The 18,982-nt window shown below is 39.6% G+C and overlaps 1 protein-coding gene across 1 annotated transcript in view; it reads left to right on the top strand.

Moving 5' to 3' along the window:
- ACO1 (aconitase 1) overlaps nt 1-18,982 on the top strand; it is a 65,894-nt gene that overhangs the window by 12,521 nt on the left and 34,391 nt on the right. The window contains exons 2-4 of the mRNA XM_035307488.3: nt 9,043-9,161; nt 10,391-10,559; nt 11,650-11,787. Coding sequence (XP_035163379.1) covers nt 9,065-9,161; nt 10,391-10,559; nt 11,650-11,787 — 404 coding nt within the window. The 5' untranslated portion in view covers nt 9,043-9,064. The remainder of the gene's footprint in view (nt 1-9,042; nt 9,162-10,390; nt 10,560-11,649; nt 11,788-18,982) is intronic.

The following is an 18,982-nucleotide window of genomic DNA, read 5'->3' on the forward strand; positions in this document are numbered from 1 at the left end:
TTTAAAATCCACTCTTGTGTTTTTAGGTAGCCTTAAAAAAGGATTGGGGGATGTGCTGTCAGTACCTTAGACCGTAGAGAGATGATTCTCAGTTGATATGTACCTGGAATACTGATATGTACCCCCAAAACAAAACAAAACAAAAAGCAAATTCTCATCCTCTCCACCCACTAATGACAGTTCTGCTTCCTGGGTTTACTCCTCTCCTGTGCTCCTCCTACTGCTGTGTGGAAATCCTGTGACTGCTTGTGGGGCCCATTAATATCTATGCCTCTGTCTATATCATAAGGTAACCTAAGAAAATTAAGCTTTATAACACAAGTAGCAAAATCATAGATTTATATAATCCAAAGGTTGAATGGAGACTCTAAAAGGAGAATCTTATTTTTTCTGATCCTTGGCAGTGAATGTTGCAAACATCATGACAAATCTGGCCATGATAGATAAACATCATCACATGGCACTCCTCTTGAATGCTACTGTTGAATCACTCCCTGTCAGCTGGGTGGGTGTATGATTTGACATGGTTTTCTAACAGGAGTAATGGTTTAGCATCCATCCATATGCTATGTGCAGTCTCCCTCACAAAACCTGTTTGCAAGGATTGCTGCCAGGTTTCGGAATTTCTTTGAGAGTCTTGCTCTGTTACCCAGACTGGAGTGCAGTGGCACACTGCAGCCTCAATCTTCCAGGCTCCAGCTATCCTCTCACCTCAGCCTCCCCAGTATCTGGAACTACAGGTGTGTGACAGCACGACTGGCTAATTTTTTCATTTTTTTTTTGTAGAGACAAGGGATTACTCTGTTGTCCAGGCTGATCTCAAACTCCTGGGCTCAAGCAATCCACCCACACTGACTTCCCAAATTGCTAGAATGAGCATGAGCCACTGCATGAGCCAGATTGATATTTTTAAATGCTGAAAGGAAATAGCTGCCTATATAAAATATAAAAACCTAATATTTTAATTTTAATCTGGAGTTAAACATAAGCAAAAAGTACTGGCCCAAATAGGAGTTTGTCCATGATTTAAACTAATCATCCCCTTTCCTTTCTGTGACTAACTAGGCTCACAGTATACCCAAGCATAGGGTCAAATTGTCCACAGATTTCAGGGCTGTCTATCATTCACATAAAGGGAAATATTGTCAACCATATCTCAAGACCAGGTAGAGGCCAAGGGTTGTTTCAGTCTCTCCAGAATTACAGAGCTGAGGCATCCACATTAATAGCTCAGTTAAGTCCCCTTGGAGATGAGAACATTTGGTCACCAGAGGTCATCTTAGTGTCACTCAGTTTGACCTGTCTGGCAGACAAGCAGTTTATAAAAGAAGAAATTTAGTTGTCTAACAGACAGATGGAAAATTATTCAGTTTAACTAGCTATTGAAGTATCAAGATTGGCTTTTTAATATCTCCACTTGGCAAAAGGTAAATATGAATTATGTTGCCTGGTTTGAGTACCTCCACTCACTGCCTCAGAGAAGGGTTGTAAAATTGGTACAGCCTTTTCAAGACATCCTGGTGATGTGCAAATCCGTTCACCCAGCTCACTTCTAGGAACTGAAAGCTGGAAATTTGTTTAAAAGAAGTGATTTAAGGACCTACTAATGATGTGAGTACACAAGGCATCATTGAATGCTAGTACTTGGAAACAGCCTATGTATTTTAATAATAGGAAAATTGTTATATATCTGAAGGATAGATTTTTATGGTATAGTTGAAAGTGCTGTAAAATATCACATGATTGTCCTGTTAAGATATTTGAGGTTTATTGTTGAGTGAAAAAAAGCAATTTGCAAAACTGTGTGAGGTCTAATACATTTTGTAAAATTCAAATGCGTTTAAAAGTCATGATTAATGAAACTCTAAAGCATGGTATTACAAAGGACTTTTATTTTGTTCTTTTTGCTCACCTGCATTTTCTGTTGTTTCTACAGTGAGCATCTCTTTCTTTTCTTTTCTTTCTTTTCTTTTTTTTGAGATGGAGTCACCCAGGCTGGACTGCAATGGCACAATCTCATCTCTGCAGCCTCTGCCTTCTGGGTTTGAGCAATTCTCCTGCCTCACCTCAGCCTCCTGAGTAGCTAGGACTACAGGCATGCACCACCATGCCCAGCTAATTTTTGTACTTTTAGTAGAGATGGGACTTCACCACTTGGTCAGGTTTCGAACTCCTGACCTGAGGTGATCCACCCATCTCGACCTCCCAAAATGCTGGGATTACAGGCATGAGCCACCATGCCTGGCCACATCTATTTCTTAGTGTGATATTTTTAAAGTTATTACCACCTAAGAAGATGTGCTTCAGTAACAAATTTGGTATCCTGCTGAGATTGGAAAGGGAGCTGGGGATGGAATTGGAATGGAGAGTCCCTCTTGGATTGGCCTGTTTAACCTGAATGAGATGTGGCACTGTTCATCTAAAGCTAAATTTGAGCCATTCAGGGATTCTCTTCACAACTCTTTCTCTCCGTTGGTGGATATCAAAGGACATATTGAGGGGAACAGAGTGGGTTTTATCTGGAGTTATAGTCACAAATTTAAATACATCTTCACCAGTCATTACTAAAGAAAGACCTGCATTTGTAGTTCCAGAAACTTTATGAACCAGTCTATCTTCCTTTCAAAGGACATTGCTGAAGACGTCAAGTTTTCATTTAAGTAGTAGTCTAGGCACGGTGACTCATGCCTGTAATCCCAGCACTTTGGGAGGCCAAGGTGGATGGATCACGAGGTCGAGAGTTCAAGACCAGCCTAACCAACTGATAAAACCCCATCTCTACTAAAAATACAAAAAATTAGCTGGGCATGGTGGTGTGTACCGATAATAATAGCTACTTAGGAAGCTGAGGCAGTAGAATTGCTTGAACCCAGAAGTTGGAGGTTGCAGTGAGCTGAGATTGTGTTGCTGCACTCCAGCCTGGGCGACAGAGCAAGACTCTGTCTCAGAAAAAATAAGTTAGTAGTAAATAAATGCATGTTTATCAAAAATAGAATTTAAATAATACAAGAGTATAAAACATAGAAAGCTAAAGTCTCCCTTTTATACAGTGTGTTATTCTATTTGTAATCCATGTTAGCTTTATGTCTTTCTTTTTGTGCATTTGCATGTGCAATCGTGTGTATGTGTGTGTGTGTGTGTGTGTGTGTGTGTGTGAATGAATATCACTAATGGTCTTCAATTTTTTTTTAACTTAAATGAGATCCTAGTATATATATATATATATAAAATTATATATATATAAAATTATATATATATATATATATATATGTTATTTTGCAACTTTAAAATTCTCCCATCATTTAAAGTGAATCTTTGCTAACATTTTGCATCTTGAATCTGAGCAAGGGATTGTATAGTCAATATTATATCAGTAAAATTGATTTTCCCTTACTGTGTCTTTTGGAAAAAGCTTGCACCCAGAGCAGATCATCAAAAACCTAACTAGTTTTTGAATTCTGAAACACGTGGAAGATTCAGTAAGTGATTATAGAACTAACATCAGAGAAGCACCAAAAGACTGTGATATACCTAAGAAGTACTTGTGTCAACTCTACCTATGAAAGATTTTAAGGTTTTTTTTGTTTTTCCTGAGGGAAATTTGCATTTCATTGGAGGGGAAATTGGCTGTATTTTTTTTCCTGATTACCACTAATGAGTCCTGTGACTGTGGGCAATAATTACTTTTCAAGGCCTCTGTGTCTTCCTCAGGAATGCTACATGATTGCTAAGGTTCTTTACCAAAAGGTCAACAACTCTGTTTCTGTCTTATTACCTCCTTAACACCTAATGGTGACATGTTGGTGCCATGCCTTAGTGCCATGCCATATTTGCACGTAAGGTGCCACTCCAAGGCACCTGCACGTGTCCTCAATTGAGCCAAAGGTCTGTTGGTAACCAGACTATGGTTGGGCAAGAACCCCAGCTCTGCACTACTCCCACCTTTTTACTGGGAGTATGGTTTATTTGTTAAATGTCTTACCCTAGTTCTGCCTGCCTTTGCCTAATATTTGTTATTTTTTAGTGACTTACTTTAAAAATCCACCACTCTTCCATGCACAGGGTATATACCTGTGCTAATCATGACCCTGTACAAGTCACCCAGCTGGTATTTCAGGATGGGTTAGCTTTGAAAGACACTGTTTCTTGACCAAATAATTATCTTGACTTTCAGAATGTGAACTACATGTAGCGAAGGATTTCAGATACAGTATCTCTTTTTTTATTCTTTTTGTGTAAGAACTGTTCCTCTGTCTTACTTGATTCAGTGGCCAAGGACAAGTGTTCAGCCTTCCTCAGCATTCTGACAGGCGACCCGGAGGGACAAGTTCTGAATAACTGATCCTACCGTGCACTTTAAAAGATACCATTTTCCATTCGTTCCTTTCCTTTTTTCTTTTTTCTTCTTGCCACTATGCATTATCATCTCATTCTGTAGAACGAAGAAAGCAGCAACCCCAAATAGTGTGATGTATGCTAACTTTTCCCTCTTCCAAGAAAGAAATACTATATATATATTTAGATACTCTACCACCGCCAAAAAAATCCACATTCGCTCTCTTCATTTGTTCATTCCTATCTTTTATTGTTGAATGAAGATCAGAGAAAACAGAAAAGAACAAAGACCAAAGCAGCAGGAGGAGAGGGTGGGATATAAAGGAACTGAAACCGTGGGACCTGTGCTTTATGTGGATGTGGGATAAGGGGAGGGCTTCTTGACCAATGGTGGGGTTTCTAGATGAAACCCCAGATCTTGGGGGTATTTTTGGAGCCTGAAGGACCAGTGATAAGGATTAGGGATGGGTTGAGTATCTGTTTAGGGAAAGACAGACTTAGGAGACATCATGCCTATATTCTTCTCTGGATCTGGACCCATTACCTAGCCAAAGATCTTTCTTCTCACACTCTTTGAAACATGGTTGTTTTTGGCTTTCTCTTGGAGGTACTAAACCAGGAGATTTGAGACAAGAGTGATAGTGTGGGTATCCTTGAACCTTGAAATGGATCAAAATTCCAGAGTCCTCTGGGCTTGTATGGAGGGCCCGTTTTCCAGACAAAACTACTCTTTGGTTGCCCAAATGTAGCTGCTGTTACTTTCTACTGACCTATGTCTCAGCACAAAGTGGCAGAGGACAGGTGACAGTACTGACTCAGACCTGGTTGCTGGGGGCCCCTTGGAAAGAAGTAAAGGCAACCCCAGCATTCAAAGCTGAGTCTTGTAAGAGGATTTCCCATGACTCTCCCAGCTTTAGGGTCTGGTGGGTGACCTCCAACAGCAGCATCGTCAGAGCAGGTATGGCTGTACCTAGAGAGGTGGTGTAGGGTGGCAGAAAGAGCCAGGGTTCGAAATCTAGCTCTGCCTCTTACTAGATATATGCCATTAGGCAAGGTTTTTCATCCTTCTGAGCTGCAGTATCCTCATCTGTAAAATGAGGATAATTATATGATTTCATTTATGAAGATGTTGCCAGTTAGAGAAGATGGTGTAAAGCACTTGGCATGTGTTGGTATAACTAACTGGTTCTTCCCTTCTGCAGATAGAATTTGCTTTCTTAATATAGTGAAACTAGACAGTTTTCTAGCTTCCAAGAAAAAAAGGGAGGCAATGGTAGTGCACTTTAAAATAAGCCATTTCCTCCAAAAGCCACCATATTGGTCACTATATCCATCCTAAAATACCAACTGACTTTGTATGGTGGTGGGAGTAGGAGGAATCATGTGAGGCTTCTTGTGTTATGCCCCAGACATTTGTAGTTACAGGGAAGTAAATTGACACATTTGGTTCCCACTGCATAATGGCAGATATGGGTACAAATTAACAGCTAGTTTAATACAAAAATTTTGGCAGACTTGGGGCATCTGTCCAAGTCCTTTAGGACTTGACACCAAGATAGGGATGATTCAGACACTTAAAGCTATTTAAAGTGGTGAATGACCCATCTTGCTCAGTCCCGTGAGAATTTCCCACCACGTTTCCTGCCTGCAGTGACTCTGAGACATCCCACAGCCTCTGTGGAGATGCTTTTCTGTTTTTCCAGGCAGGTGAAACAGTTTATTGTTGCAGTTGCTACTGTTTGGGGGTGGAAAAGGTAAATCTGGGGAGTATAGCATGGGTGACAAATGAAAGGCAGAGTAGCACTGTTGCCTTTTTAAATATGTATCTTCAGAATTTCAGCCAGTGGAATTAGTTTCATTTTCTGAGCCCACAGATTTGGAAACTTTTGTGGACAAGCTAGCAGGTTTCTCACAAAACAGTATTTATAGGGTTTCGCCCCCCCCCCCCCCCCCGATTGGCTGCTTGTTGAGTGGGAATTAAATCTCTTGCATTTGTGTGGCACTTTACCTTGTATGCACTCTCACCTCAAAAACTAAAGCCACCATCTTCCCTCCCAAAGCAGTCCTAACAACTTTTAATCCTCCATACCTAGTGTTAAGCCTTATTTCTTTTCTCCATAGATTTTCCCCCATCCACCCAGCAGCCATTTTCTCTAAATTTTGCCTCTTCAGCTTTTAATCCATCCACCCCCTTTTTCCATTTCAGTTTCTGCCATGCACTTGCCCACCTGGTTACTTGATGCCTCTGGTTGAATAGGACCTACAAGTGTGTTTGGTTTTGCCATCATGCCACAGACCCACACAGTTTAGAAAAAATTAATTGCCAACTTTTACAAACTAAGAGTTTATGTAAAAATCTAGATGACCAGTCTCACTTGGAAAATTAGATGATCTCTCGACACTGGGCAAGCATTTCTTCATGCCCTCTCAGCTGGAGCCAGGTGGCATCTGCACAGATCACCCAGGCCCCTTAGTCCCTGTGCTGCCTGCTTCACTAGCACAGGTCTTTTCCTGAGCCCTGGAGGCATTTTGATTGTGACTCCCATTTTAGAACGTGCCCTCCCTTTGTCCATATCTTTTGTGCTGCCTCTCTGCTTCCTGAATTACGTGTTAAATGCCTCACCTGGTGGTACTCCACAGTGCCCAGCAATGATTCTCAAACTGAATGTGTATTGGAATCACTTGGAAGCTTGAAGAAATTCAATGGATGGGAAGGGGATACTCAGAAATCTATTTTTTTAACAAGAAAGATTCCTGGATAATTTAATGCAGATGGCCTAGGGTTACATACTTTTATAAACACAGTTATGCTATGTTCCAGCAGCCTTGGCTGCCCATTCTTTAGTTTCAGTTCCAGAATTCCCAGAGAAGGAAGTCGATTGGGCTAGATTGGGTCAGACACCTTTTGTCTCTCCCACCAAATGGCAGCTGCTGCATACAGCATGTGAGACTGACTAGGCAAGAGAAGCAGTTCCCAGGAAAGAGGCGCTGGGCAAACAACGCAGTTGTCTCCTCTTCTGTGTCTTGTGCCCATTAGCAGTACCTGTGGCATGTCCTGTCACCTGCACTGGCAGTCCAGGAAGACACAGGCTGCTTCTCAATCAACTGCTTCTCCCCCAAACTACCTAGTACCTACCAGACTTTGGAGAGAGGAGATGTACAAATGTCTGTTTCTTTTAAATTTTTAACTATTTTTTTAAAGTTAAGTGTGTACGTAGTTAAATATGCAAACAATACTAAAAGAAATATAGTAAAAACTAAGTCTTCCTCTCAGTCCTGATTTCTAGGTCCCTGGTCTCTTAAAAAAGTCCAGTCCCTTTCGTGTCCTGTGAGGATAGGGGCCGGTCTATAGAGACAAAGCACACTTCTAATATTTTATCCCCACAAACAGTCGTTTCCTTTATACTTGGTGTTTATTTTTTTTCATTTTACAGTAATATATTATTCTATATCAGTCATTTCATAAATATGTTGAGTATTTAAATAATATTTACTTATAAAAACCCTGGGATTAAACAGAGAAATGTTAGCTATTCTAATATATCCTAAAATTAAGTATATTAAGGAATTGATTGATAAAGGAATTTTTTGCCCTAGAAGCAAGCCTTCTGACTCCCTCCCCAGTGTGTTTTGCTCTAAGATGTATAGTTAAATGGTTTGAAATAACCATTTTTCCATGTGGTGAAAAGAATGGCATCTTCCCTTGCTTATAAAAAGATACATAAGAGGTTCTGCCCAGAGCTGGGGCAAAGGGTCTCCCTCCAAACACATCTGGGGATTTAGGGCCTTTATGCCATCAGAGTATACTTTAAACCAGCAGTCCCCAACTTTTTGGCAACAGGGGCCAGTTTCATAGAAGACAGTTTTTCTATGGATTGGGGATAGGGGACGGTTTCAAGATGAAACTTCTGTTCCACCTCATCTCAGATTGTTGGGCATTAGTTAGATACGCAAGCGCAGTTCACAATTGGGTTTGTGCTTCTGTGAGAATCTAATGCCACTGCTGATCTGATGGGAGGTAAGCTTAGGCCTTAATGTTGGCTCATCTACCCATGCTCACCTCCTGCTATATGGCCTGGCTCTTAACAGGCTACAGGCCTGGGTCTTGGGCACCCCTGCTTTAAACATTCCCTGATGTCAATACACTGTTGCCACCATCTGTAAAAATGAATCGGGAAGACTTCTTACTATGGCATTCAAGTATATTCAAAATGCTGCAGAGATTGTTACAACAGGAAATTCATAGGACAGTACCAGAAAACAACTGCTCTTAACTCCCCACTTCCAAAGTTCAAGTTTTATACAATTGTATAATGTCACCTGCTATGGGACCTCTTGCCCAGCAGGACACGAGACAAACTTAGAGGTCTGTTCATATATTCAAGGTTGACCATGAGATGTATCCTTCATTTTACTTTTTCCTGTCAGTGAAAGAATGTAGGAAAGTTGTAGAAATAAGACAAAAGAAGTTTGGGGTTTTATGCTCTCTAGAGGTGAAGCCTGGCTTTCACAGCAACTTTACACAAGCCCATTTACTTGCTAAGAACATCATCCTTGTATTCATTTACCTCCCCACCATCCTCCTACTTCAAAAGGGTAAGTGATTTCTTTAAGTGAATGTGTACTGAAATTGTTGAAAAGGGTAAATGCTTGTTAGAATAAATGAGGTCCAGCTTCATAAGAAGAATTTAAATGTTCTCTTTTCAGGGACACGTGGCCATCAGTAATCATGAGCAACCCATTTGCACACCTTGCTGAGCCATTGGATCCTGTACAACCAGGAAAGAAATTCTTCAATTTGAATAAATTGGAGGATTCAAAATATGGTAGGTACATGGCTCTGATAGCAGTTGGAATCTCATTTGCCCAGTGGTTAAGCTATGTAATTAATTATCCTTTAGGAGAGTTTGAAGAGGGGTAGCAGAGAATAGGTGAATGTTCTTGGGTTAAGTGCACAGCACACACATGCCTTTCCTACAGTAGTATTTATAAGATGTAGTATTTATAGTATGTTATATAAATGTTAAATATATTTATATTTATAATGTACACTTTATAGAGTGTACATTTATGTCATATTTAATCTGAATAACAACCCTATGGGGTCATGTTTATAAAGTATAAGAGGTCCTGAAGAAGCTAAGGCCCAAGAGTCAATGACACATGCTCAGATAGCAAGTATGTGGGTGGTAGACAAGAGGGACAAGAACACAAGTCTTTTTTATTCCGAATTCCATCCTTTTTCTACCTTTGCACTGTCTTTTCCAGATAACATCTCCAGATAGTATTGCTTAGTAATTTTTATATATCAAAATGAAAATTTTATAAATAAAATAAATTTTCTTATGAATTAATATTGTTTTATTTTAGGACCTCAAGTTACCACTGGCCATGCTGCATGGTGTTTAGGGTTTTGTTTCCTTTGAAAGATGTATGTACATATACTTTGGTCTTAATTACAATAATTGTAAAGGAGTTATTTTCTCATTTCTTGAGCATTGGTTTTCATAAGAACTATTACTCCATGTGTTTGTATATACATGTATAAATATATGTTATTAACACTTAACATAGGCTGGGTATGGTGGCTCATGCCTGTAATCCCTGAACTCTAGGAGTCCAAAGCAGGTGATCCCTTGAGTCCAGGAGTTCAAGACTAGCCTGGGCAACATAGCAAAACCCTGTCTCTACAAGAAATACAAAAAATAGCTGGGCTTGGTGGTGCTCACCTATAGTCGCAGATACTTAGGAGGCTGAGGTGGGAGGATCACTTGAGCCAGGATGGTCTCAATCGATCTCTTGACCTCATGGTCTGCCCACCTCAGCCTCCCAAAGTGTTGGGATTACAGGCCTGAGCCACAGCACCCAACCCTGAATATCTCTTAAACCAATTAAATATCCATGCATTTTAAACTGTTGGTCACTATACCCTCTTTCCTGTGGCAGAATAGTCTGATGCCTGCTATCACCTTTTATAGAGATTGTCCTTAAAGAGTGTACTTAAGATGTCTCATGGGTTTTGTTTATTTTGTCATGCTTTCTCCTTAACTCCTAGGGCGCTTACCATTTTCCATCAGAGTTCTTTTGGAAGCAGCCATTCGGAATTGTGATGAGTTTTTGGTGAAGAAACATGATATTGAAAATATTCTTCATTGGAATGTCATGCAGCATAAGAACATAGAAGTGCCATTTAAGCCTGCTCGTGTCATCCTGCAGGACTTTACGTGAGCCTAATGTCACTTCACTCTTCTCTGCCTCCCTTGTTAGCCTTTCAAGAGAGTTTTCTTTTAAACAAACAAACTAAAACATCCTATAATGACTATATAATTTGTTATCCATATACCCAATATCCCAACACTTTTGAAAGCTATCCAGACACTTTTGAAAGCTAAGGGGGCTATTGCCCCCAGCAGCAAGAGGAAACCAGGATTGTCTCAGGCAAACTGAGGCACCCACCTTTTCTAGTGGGAAGGGTCATTATCCTTACTCCTAAAGATCCTAATCGTGAGTTTACTAGGAAAGGTCAAAGAAATAGTGTGGTATAGAGCGATCTTGGTATCTTTTCTCTCCCACATTTTATTGCCCAGAAGACTAGGTATCAAACACTTACACGTGAAACACTGATATGCTGTCTGCCAAGGGGAGATGTTGTAGCTCACATCCCAAGTCTTAACCATTACTGTTAAGCCTCAGTTCTCATCCTGCTATTTTTAGAAATCCTTGCTCCCCATTGCAGCATCTTTGTTGAGATACTATATTTCCATTTTTAAGTGATGTTATTTTATTCCTTCTAGAGACCCAGTTTCATTTTTCTAGAGGAAGTCACCAAAATGTTATACTTTTAAGCTAAAAAGAGGGAAAGATTCATTTAACAGGAATTTGATTCACAGCCACCTTTTCTGAATTATATCCATTCCTTTACATCTGGTCAAAGTTGAAGGTATGATCTGAATGTCTTCTCCAGGTCTCTGTCAAGCCACCATGTAAATGGGAAGCACTCACAGCAGTTAGAGTTCCAGAGTTGTTAAGTGCCACGGTTCCCATCGTTGCTCTATTTAAACCGTAGCTATTATTAAATTTAATACAGTGATAACATTGTACATAGAGATACCACCCAGTCATGGTACTTACTACCTATGTGATTTCTGCCCGAAGAATTATACTTAGAATCTTTCACTTTTCTACATCTCACCCACTGTTAGGTCCTCTGACGAGTAGGGCCTTGTCAGTATTATCAATGGAGGCAAAAGCTGAAAAATCCAGTTAACACACATTTACGGCTTATTTTCTGCATTATTCTCTTTCTTCTCTTAGGGGTGTGCCCGCTGTGGTTGACTTCGCTGCAATGCGTGATGCTGTGAAAAAGTTAGGAGGAGATCCAGAGAAAATAAACCCTGTCTGTCCTGTTGATCTCGTAATAGATCATTCCATCCAGGTTGATTTCAACAGAAGGTGAGAGATTAAAATGATACCTGAGTGTTCCGCTTTGTGCAAAATCTTTGAATACAAATCTTTTTAAAATGCATATATGTAGTTAAGTAAAAGAAAATCTTTAAAGATATCTTCTGAAAAACTCAAACTTGATAATAGATTTTGCAGTAAAGATGTTGTAGGGGGAAGAATAGGTAGATTTTTTTTAAATTTTGTTTTGACTTCTTGGATGGGAGCAGCCTGCATTTGAATCTGGCTTGAAGTCTGGGTGAAAACACACACACATGAAGTTCTGCCCTGAGAGCTTGTGAACACAAGTATGTATCAGTGCAAGTATATGTTTGAGTTTTTTCATCCACTGGAATCTTACTCCTTTTCATCCACTAGAACCTTATTTCTTTTTTGATCCCAAGTAACTGTTGCATATCTATCGATCTCTACCTCTCCATATGGATTTCCATAATGCCTATCCCTTTCTTTCTCTATGTTTCTTCTTTTGTTTGGAATATCCTCTCCTCTCTTCCTGCCAAGTCCTACCTGTCCTTTAAGACCAGCTTAAATCTTCTGTTAGGAATCCTTCACTTTCCAGCCTGCTAAGCCCTGTTCTTCAGTTTGCCAGAAGATTTAGTGTCCTGAGTGGGCCTGTAGATTTTGAAGGGAAGTTGTTACTTGAGTTGCTTTGGTAAGTAGACTCTAAGCTCCTGAATGCAAGAGCTAAGCAGATAAATAGGCACTTAATATACTAAACTGGGTGACCTTGAAATTGTTCTTCAGTTACGTGAGAGTCTTGGTGAGCTAAATAAAGACAGCTAATGGTCTATAACATCTTTAGGTGGGGAAAAACTAAACAACTCTGAGAATAGGTATTTTTGTGTGTGTGTTTTTGTTTTTTTAAATCCATCCCCACATCCTTGGCACCCAAAGGTGTGCATATTAAAATGTCTTCATTGGCCATGTGCAGTGGCTCATGCCTGTAATCCCAGCACTGTGGAAGGCTGAGGCAGGAGGATCGCTTGAGTCTAGGAGTTTGATCCCAGCCTGGCCAACACAGGGAGACCTTGTCTTTACAAATAACTTTTTAAAAATTAGCCACATGTGGTGGTGTGTGCCTGCAGTCCCAGCTACTTAAGAGACTGAGGCAGGAGGATCACCTGAGCCCAGGAGGTTAAGCCGTGCCCACCAGTTGGATGACAGAGCAAGACCCTGTGTTTAAAAAAAAAAGAAAGAAAATCTTAGTAAAGAAAACATTTTACAAAGAAGAGGATTGAACATGTGACTATATAGTTGTGAACTAGCAACTTAGGCCTGACCTCTTAACAAACTTTAAATACATCTTAAGCAAAGTATATGTAGCATTTGTAATCCTAGCCCATTGAAGAGATGACTAAGTTTTGTGAGATTAGGAGTCAAGTAGTAATGGTCAATTTTCCTGACTCAGTTTATTCTAATGAGCTTTTATCTCTAAGTCTCACTCTCTAAAAGCCTTTGCTTTAAGTTGGAGGTGTTGGGAGTGAGTCTTTGGGTTAAAATGGCATCAGGATATTAAACATTGTTATATAGCCCCAGTCTTTTGTAAAATATACAAAAAAGCATAGAAAATACTAGAATCTAAGAGAAGCACTTAGTGATTTGACAGGGCCTCTAAGAGTACCTGATGAAGTTAAACTTGAAAAAAAAAAGGATCTAGTCATTTTTGCCCTTTGGATCAAAATAGTAATCGACAGATGGGAATGAAGCCAGAATAAACTACCGTTTGTCCTTTTCTCCAAAAGGCAGGATTGGTACCAACCAAAACCATGAAGATTTTAATGTAGAGATAGATGTAAAAAAAATCAGCTATTGCAGTGTAACATATAACTCCAGAGTCTCAACAGCAGTCAACAATAAGAATTTATTTCTTACATGTCTGTAAGTTGTTTGGGAGGTCAGATGACCTAGGTGACCACAGCTGGGCAGCTCTGGTTTGCACTACAGTAGCTGGGTTGGCAGCTTCCATTGAACCATACATCTGCAGGGTAGCCGGGGCAACCCCGTTCCATGTGTGTTTCTTTTGGGGTCTGGGCTGAAGGAGAAAGCAGCTGTCTCATGACCACAGAGGCTCAAGTGGGCAAGTGGAAACACAATATCTCTAAGGCCTAGCTAAGGACCAGTACAACATCACTTCTGTTCATGGTGCCATTGATCAAAGCAAATCACATGGTTGAGCCCAAAGCTGGGATGGGGAAATATAGTCCACCCATCTTTGGTGGAAGTAACTGCAAGATTATACAGCAAGAGTTTGGATACAGTGTGGACAATCAGGTATTTTTAAGAGGCCATTATCTTAACCTAGAAGTATGACTGTGTAAAGTTGTCAAAAAAAAAAAAAAAAAACTATCAGTGGGAAAAGAAATAACTTTTCCACATACAGTGCTGGGAAAATTGATTAATGGAGGGAGCAGTTCTTACGAATTAAAGCATAATTTTTTAAAAGTTTTACAGGGAAATATATATGTATCAAATGTCTTGATGAGACTAAATTTAGAAGCAACAAGTGAAACAAGGAAAAAAGCTATAAATTTAGTTACTTCAAAGTTAAGAGAAGATAACTTGAAAAATACTTGCAATAAATATGGCAATGTGTTCATATACTTAATATATAGGGTATCTATAATCCATTTAGAAAATAATAGGTTCCTGAAGAGAAATGGGCAAGGGAAAGTAGACATTTCATAATAAAAGGAAATGCAAATGGTAGTAAACAGTGTATAAAGGCTTTCCAATCTCACAAGTAATAAAAAGTAAATATTTGAGATGTCATTTTCTTATCAATATAATTGAGATTAGAAAATAAACATTAATTATAAAGGTGTTATAAGGGAGAAACTTTGATATACTGCTGATAGCACTAATAATTAGAAATAGGGATTGAAGCAATATATGTTAAGACCTTAGAAATTTCTATATACTTTGTCCTGGAATTCTTCCAAGCATACCCTTTATATCATTTATTATTATTATTATTTTTTTTTGAGACAGGATCTCACTCTGTTGCCTAGACCAGAGTGGCATGATCACAGTTCACTGCAGCCTTAACCTCCTAGGCCCAAGCAATTTTCCCACCTCAGCCTCCTGAGTAGCTGTGATCACAGGCATGCACCACTACATCTAGCTAATCTGGATAGCCAACTTCAGAAAAAGCTTAGTGGCCAATAATGTTTATAAAAGTATTATTTATAAATGAAGCCTAGAAGCATTCTAAATGTCAAAAAAATTTGGTTTATTAAGTTATGGTATACTCCTGCAGTGAATCATTAGGTAACCTTTATAGTTTAATTTATGAAGTCTTTAATAACACTTAGAACATGATCACATTGTAGCTTAACGAGCCAGATGCTACACTGCATATATAGAGTGGCATCAGCTACATGGAAAATTATGCAGGGATTAAAAGATTGGAACGGGTGCCAAACTGCTAAGCATTGTAACTATCTTCATTTTCATAAGAAGCTATTATTTTTATAATTAAGTCATTTAAGAATATGAAACCACTCAAACGGAAACAAAAACACCTTTATTTGCTTCCTTGGGGATGTAAGTGGGTTCCTTGCAGCCTCAAAAGAAATTTAGAAAATGGTCTTTGTCCAGTTAATATTGCTAACATCTAAACCAGATAAATTCAGCATAAAGAGAAATCTACTTTGTCCGCTGAATTGATGGTTCTTACAACAGACCATATACTCGTCAACTCTTCCCTTTCCTTTGGACTCTGAACCTGTCCAAAGGCAATGTCTTCCCCCACCTTCTTTTTTTCCTAAATCACATGAACTCAGTTTAATGTTTTTGCTTCAAAGGGTAGAGTTTAAAATATGTGTGAGATGTTATCTATTTGAGATAGGATAAAGACCCACTTCAGAAGTTATGAAAGTAGCCTTAAATTCATTCCCAACTTCATCTTTCTTGGAGACTTTCATTAATGTTGACGGGTTAACGTTCATTTCACTCGCCTATAAGGTAAAAGTACAGGTAGAGATGGAATTGTAATAGTTTTCATGTCTAAACTATTGAGTCACAATTCAAAGAGCTCATGGCTGTTAATGCAGCTCGAACTTGGGTCATCACCAAGTTGACTGTAATTTATTTTTTTTACACCTTGACTCTAATCAAGTGTGGTTTCAATTTTTTATAGACCTTTTTCACTTATACCATGTACTGAAAACATTATGAAAACAGCAAAATCCAGGGGTGAACTTTGACCTAGATTGATAGCCAAATCTAGCAAACCTGTCTATATATAAAATTAGAACATTTCTTTTAGAAGCGTTTTTATTGGTGGTATTTTGTTTTTCTTAGAGTTGTGGTTTTGCAATTTAGCCTCATGATCTCTCTCCTCATGTTTGTGAGGAATTAAATGTGATATCTCAGCTCTGTGAAACTGTGCTTTGGGCTTATTTCCAGCTCTGTTTCTAGATATGAGCTAAAAAAAAAACTGGGTAAGGGGTGGTAGAGTAGTGAAAATCTCAGTTAAATGTTTATAAGCTCTCTGCCTAGAGTTTCAACAATACTGATTAGCTTCACACCATCTTTAGGAGTTGAAGTTCTAACTCACATGTTATTGTGATATTTTACAAAGCTACCTCACCATTTTTTTTTCTCCAACAAGAATTTCATAACAGTTTCTGACCAGATTTCATTAATGTGAAAACTATCTCCATTGTAAATACTATCTGTGAATTTCTGGAGCTCCGTTAAATGTAATTCTCAGAAACTGAACTACACCCAATCTGAATTCAAATTAAATAACTAAGAAATGTCCTCTTTAGTCCATGAGGCCATTCACATTTAGAGACCTTATTAAAAGCTCACTAGATTAGACTCATTTAGGAAAGTTCTGAGTGGTAGAAAAATCTGAATACTGGGCCTATTTATTCATTCCAGTAACTAGACTTATGCTAATTGAGCCAAGCTCCACATAATAGATGTTTTGTTTTCCTGATTAAATAGGATTTTACCTGGAATTAAACTTAGACTGTATCATGAAACAGTCTAAGCTTTCTGGCTTCTGCACATCCTGTGAACATGTTGCTTCCATTAAACTGATAACCCCAACATTTTCTGGGGTAAACATTCTGTTGTAAGAAGCTCTGCCATCCTCCTAGTACTGGAGGGTAGAAGTTAAGGTACAATGACTAGGAGTCCATAAGTGCTCACAGTATAGCAAAAGAGATGGGGAAGAGGGTCAGGGGTCACGTGGTTATAATCTTACCTATAGTGATAGAAATCATGGTCAGAGATGCTTTCCTCTTTAAAAAAATTAAATCCATTTAGCAGAGCAGTTATGTGCCAGTACTTATTCTAGGAACAGGTTGTAGTTTAGAAGGAGATAATTAGTGAACACACTGCTTTCATGCAGTTGGTAAGTGTAGTCACCACGGAGAAGGGGCAAATCATCCTGACCTGGGGAGTCTGTGGGTTCTTCAAGGAGTGTCACCTGATCTGGATCCTGAAGTCTGTTTACCAAGGAGAGAAGAGCTGGAAAAGACATCTACTCAGAGCAAATAGAGCGTGCAAAGGCATGAGGAAAGTGGGGGTGGGGAGAGCATGCTGGCTACAGTGTGGCTTTGGCTGAGGCTGAGAGCTTAGACTGGAGGATAGGAGAGGGCTTATAAAGATGGCTGAAGACAAGGGTTTTTAAGACAAGGAATTTGTACTTTATTAGAAAATGGGAAGCCATTGGTGGATTCAAGCTAGTGCATGATGATTTGTATTTTAGAAAATGATTCAGGTGACAGTTCCAAAGGTAGATTGAATGGCCTCACAGGGCAGCTAGTTGGGAGGCTATTTCTGGAATAAATACCTTGATAGTTGTAGGTACTAAGTGGTGGGAGAAGAGGTCATTAGATATGGACAGGCAGGGAAGAGGAACAGATTTAGGAAAGAAAGCCCGGCATCAGGGTTTGACCCATTGAGTTTGCCTGAAGTATTCTTGATGCACATGCCCAAAACACACTAGAAACTTATATCTGATGTAGAGACAGGTGGAAACTGGAGGGATGGAGCCCTCAGCATACTATTGAGAAGGTCGAGATGAGTAAATTGAGGAGTAGCTGCGTCTCATCCAGAGGGTCCACAGAATCTGTTGTTGCCAGTGTCTGTACTGGTGTTCTGCCTTGTTCTGCTCTCCTGGGCTTTCTCCTTCCTCTCTCTTTTGCTTTTCTTGAACATGTACACACATTCACAGACATTCATTCACTCAGGCAGGGATCACCAGACTTTTTCTAAACAGGGCTAATAGCAAATACTTTAGGCTTTGCTGGCCACATGCTATCTCTGTCACATATTCTCTGCACGCCCCCATGCCCCCAGCCTTTAAAAATACAAAAATAATCCTTTATTTGAGGGCTAAGCATAGATGGTCATTGGGCCACATTTGGCTTATGAGTTAGTTTGTAGACCCCTGCTATAACGCAGTCTCAGGAACTCATCATATTAAAGCAACTGACACTTGTCTTGGAGAATATTCATATCAAGAGAAAAAAAATCAGCGTGGTAACCAAATGTGTTTTCTATGAGGTAATAATACGTGCTTCTGGTCCTTTTCAAGAAGTGCCTGCCCATCTTGCTCAGGCTGACTTGGTGTCATCCTTCAGACTACATTGGTATCATTTCCTTCTCAAAAGCATTCCAATCTCCCCAACTCCCCATCCCCGGCTGGGTTTATGGCCCATTCTGAGTGCTCTTCCCATGGCACCCTGTACTTCCCATATCAGCAGTGATGATTACATTCTTTTGCAGTTGCCCTCTTACCAGACTCACAGCTCCAGTAGGCAGTAAGCACGCAGCTTTTGCACCATTGCGTTTTCAGCATGTAGCCCATGACAGGCTCTGGAGATAGGAGGATCAGAGTGGGTGGCAAGCAGAGTATCGTGGTTAAGGTAGAGACCCCCAGGGCCAGTCAGACCTAGGCTCAGATAATAGCACTGTGTTATTGTCTAACTTTGGACAAATTTAACCTTTCTGTGCCTCAGCTGCTGCTTCTGAACATTGAGGATTACAGTGGTATTTACGTGAGGGGTTGTGATGATGCATGAGTTCACATATGTAAAGCTCTGAGTGCCCATAACGTAATGTTACCCATTAGCTCTTGCTGTTACTGTGGTGGTATTACTACCACTGCCGCCATTACTGCCACAGTCTCTGTAACTATGACAGGAAGACCATGTGGTATAGGCATTGA

Source organism: Callithrix jacchus, chromosome 1, assembly GCF_049354715.1.
Source record: "Callithrix jacchus isolate 240 chromosome 1, calJac240_pri, whole genome shotgun sequence".
Lineage (NCBI taxonomy): Eukaryota > Metazoa > Chordata > Mammalia > Primates > Cebidae > Callithrix > Callithrix jacchus.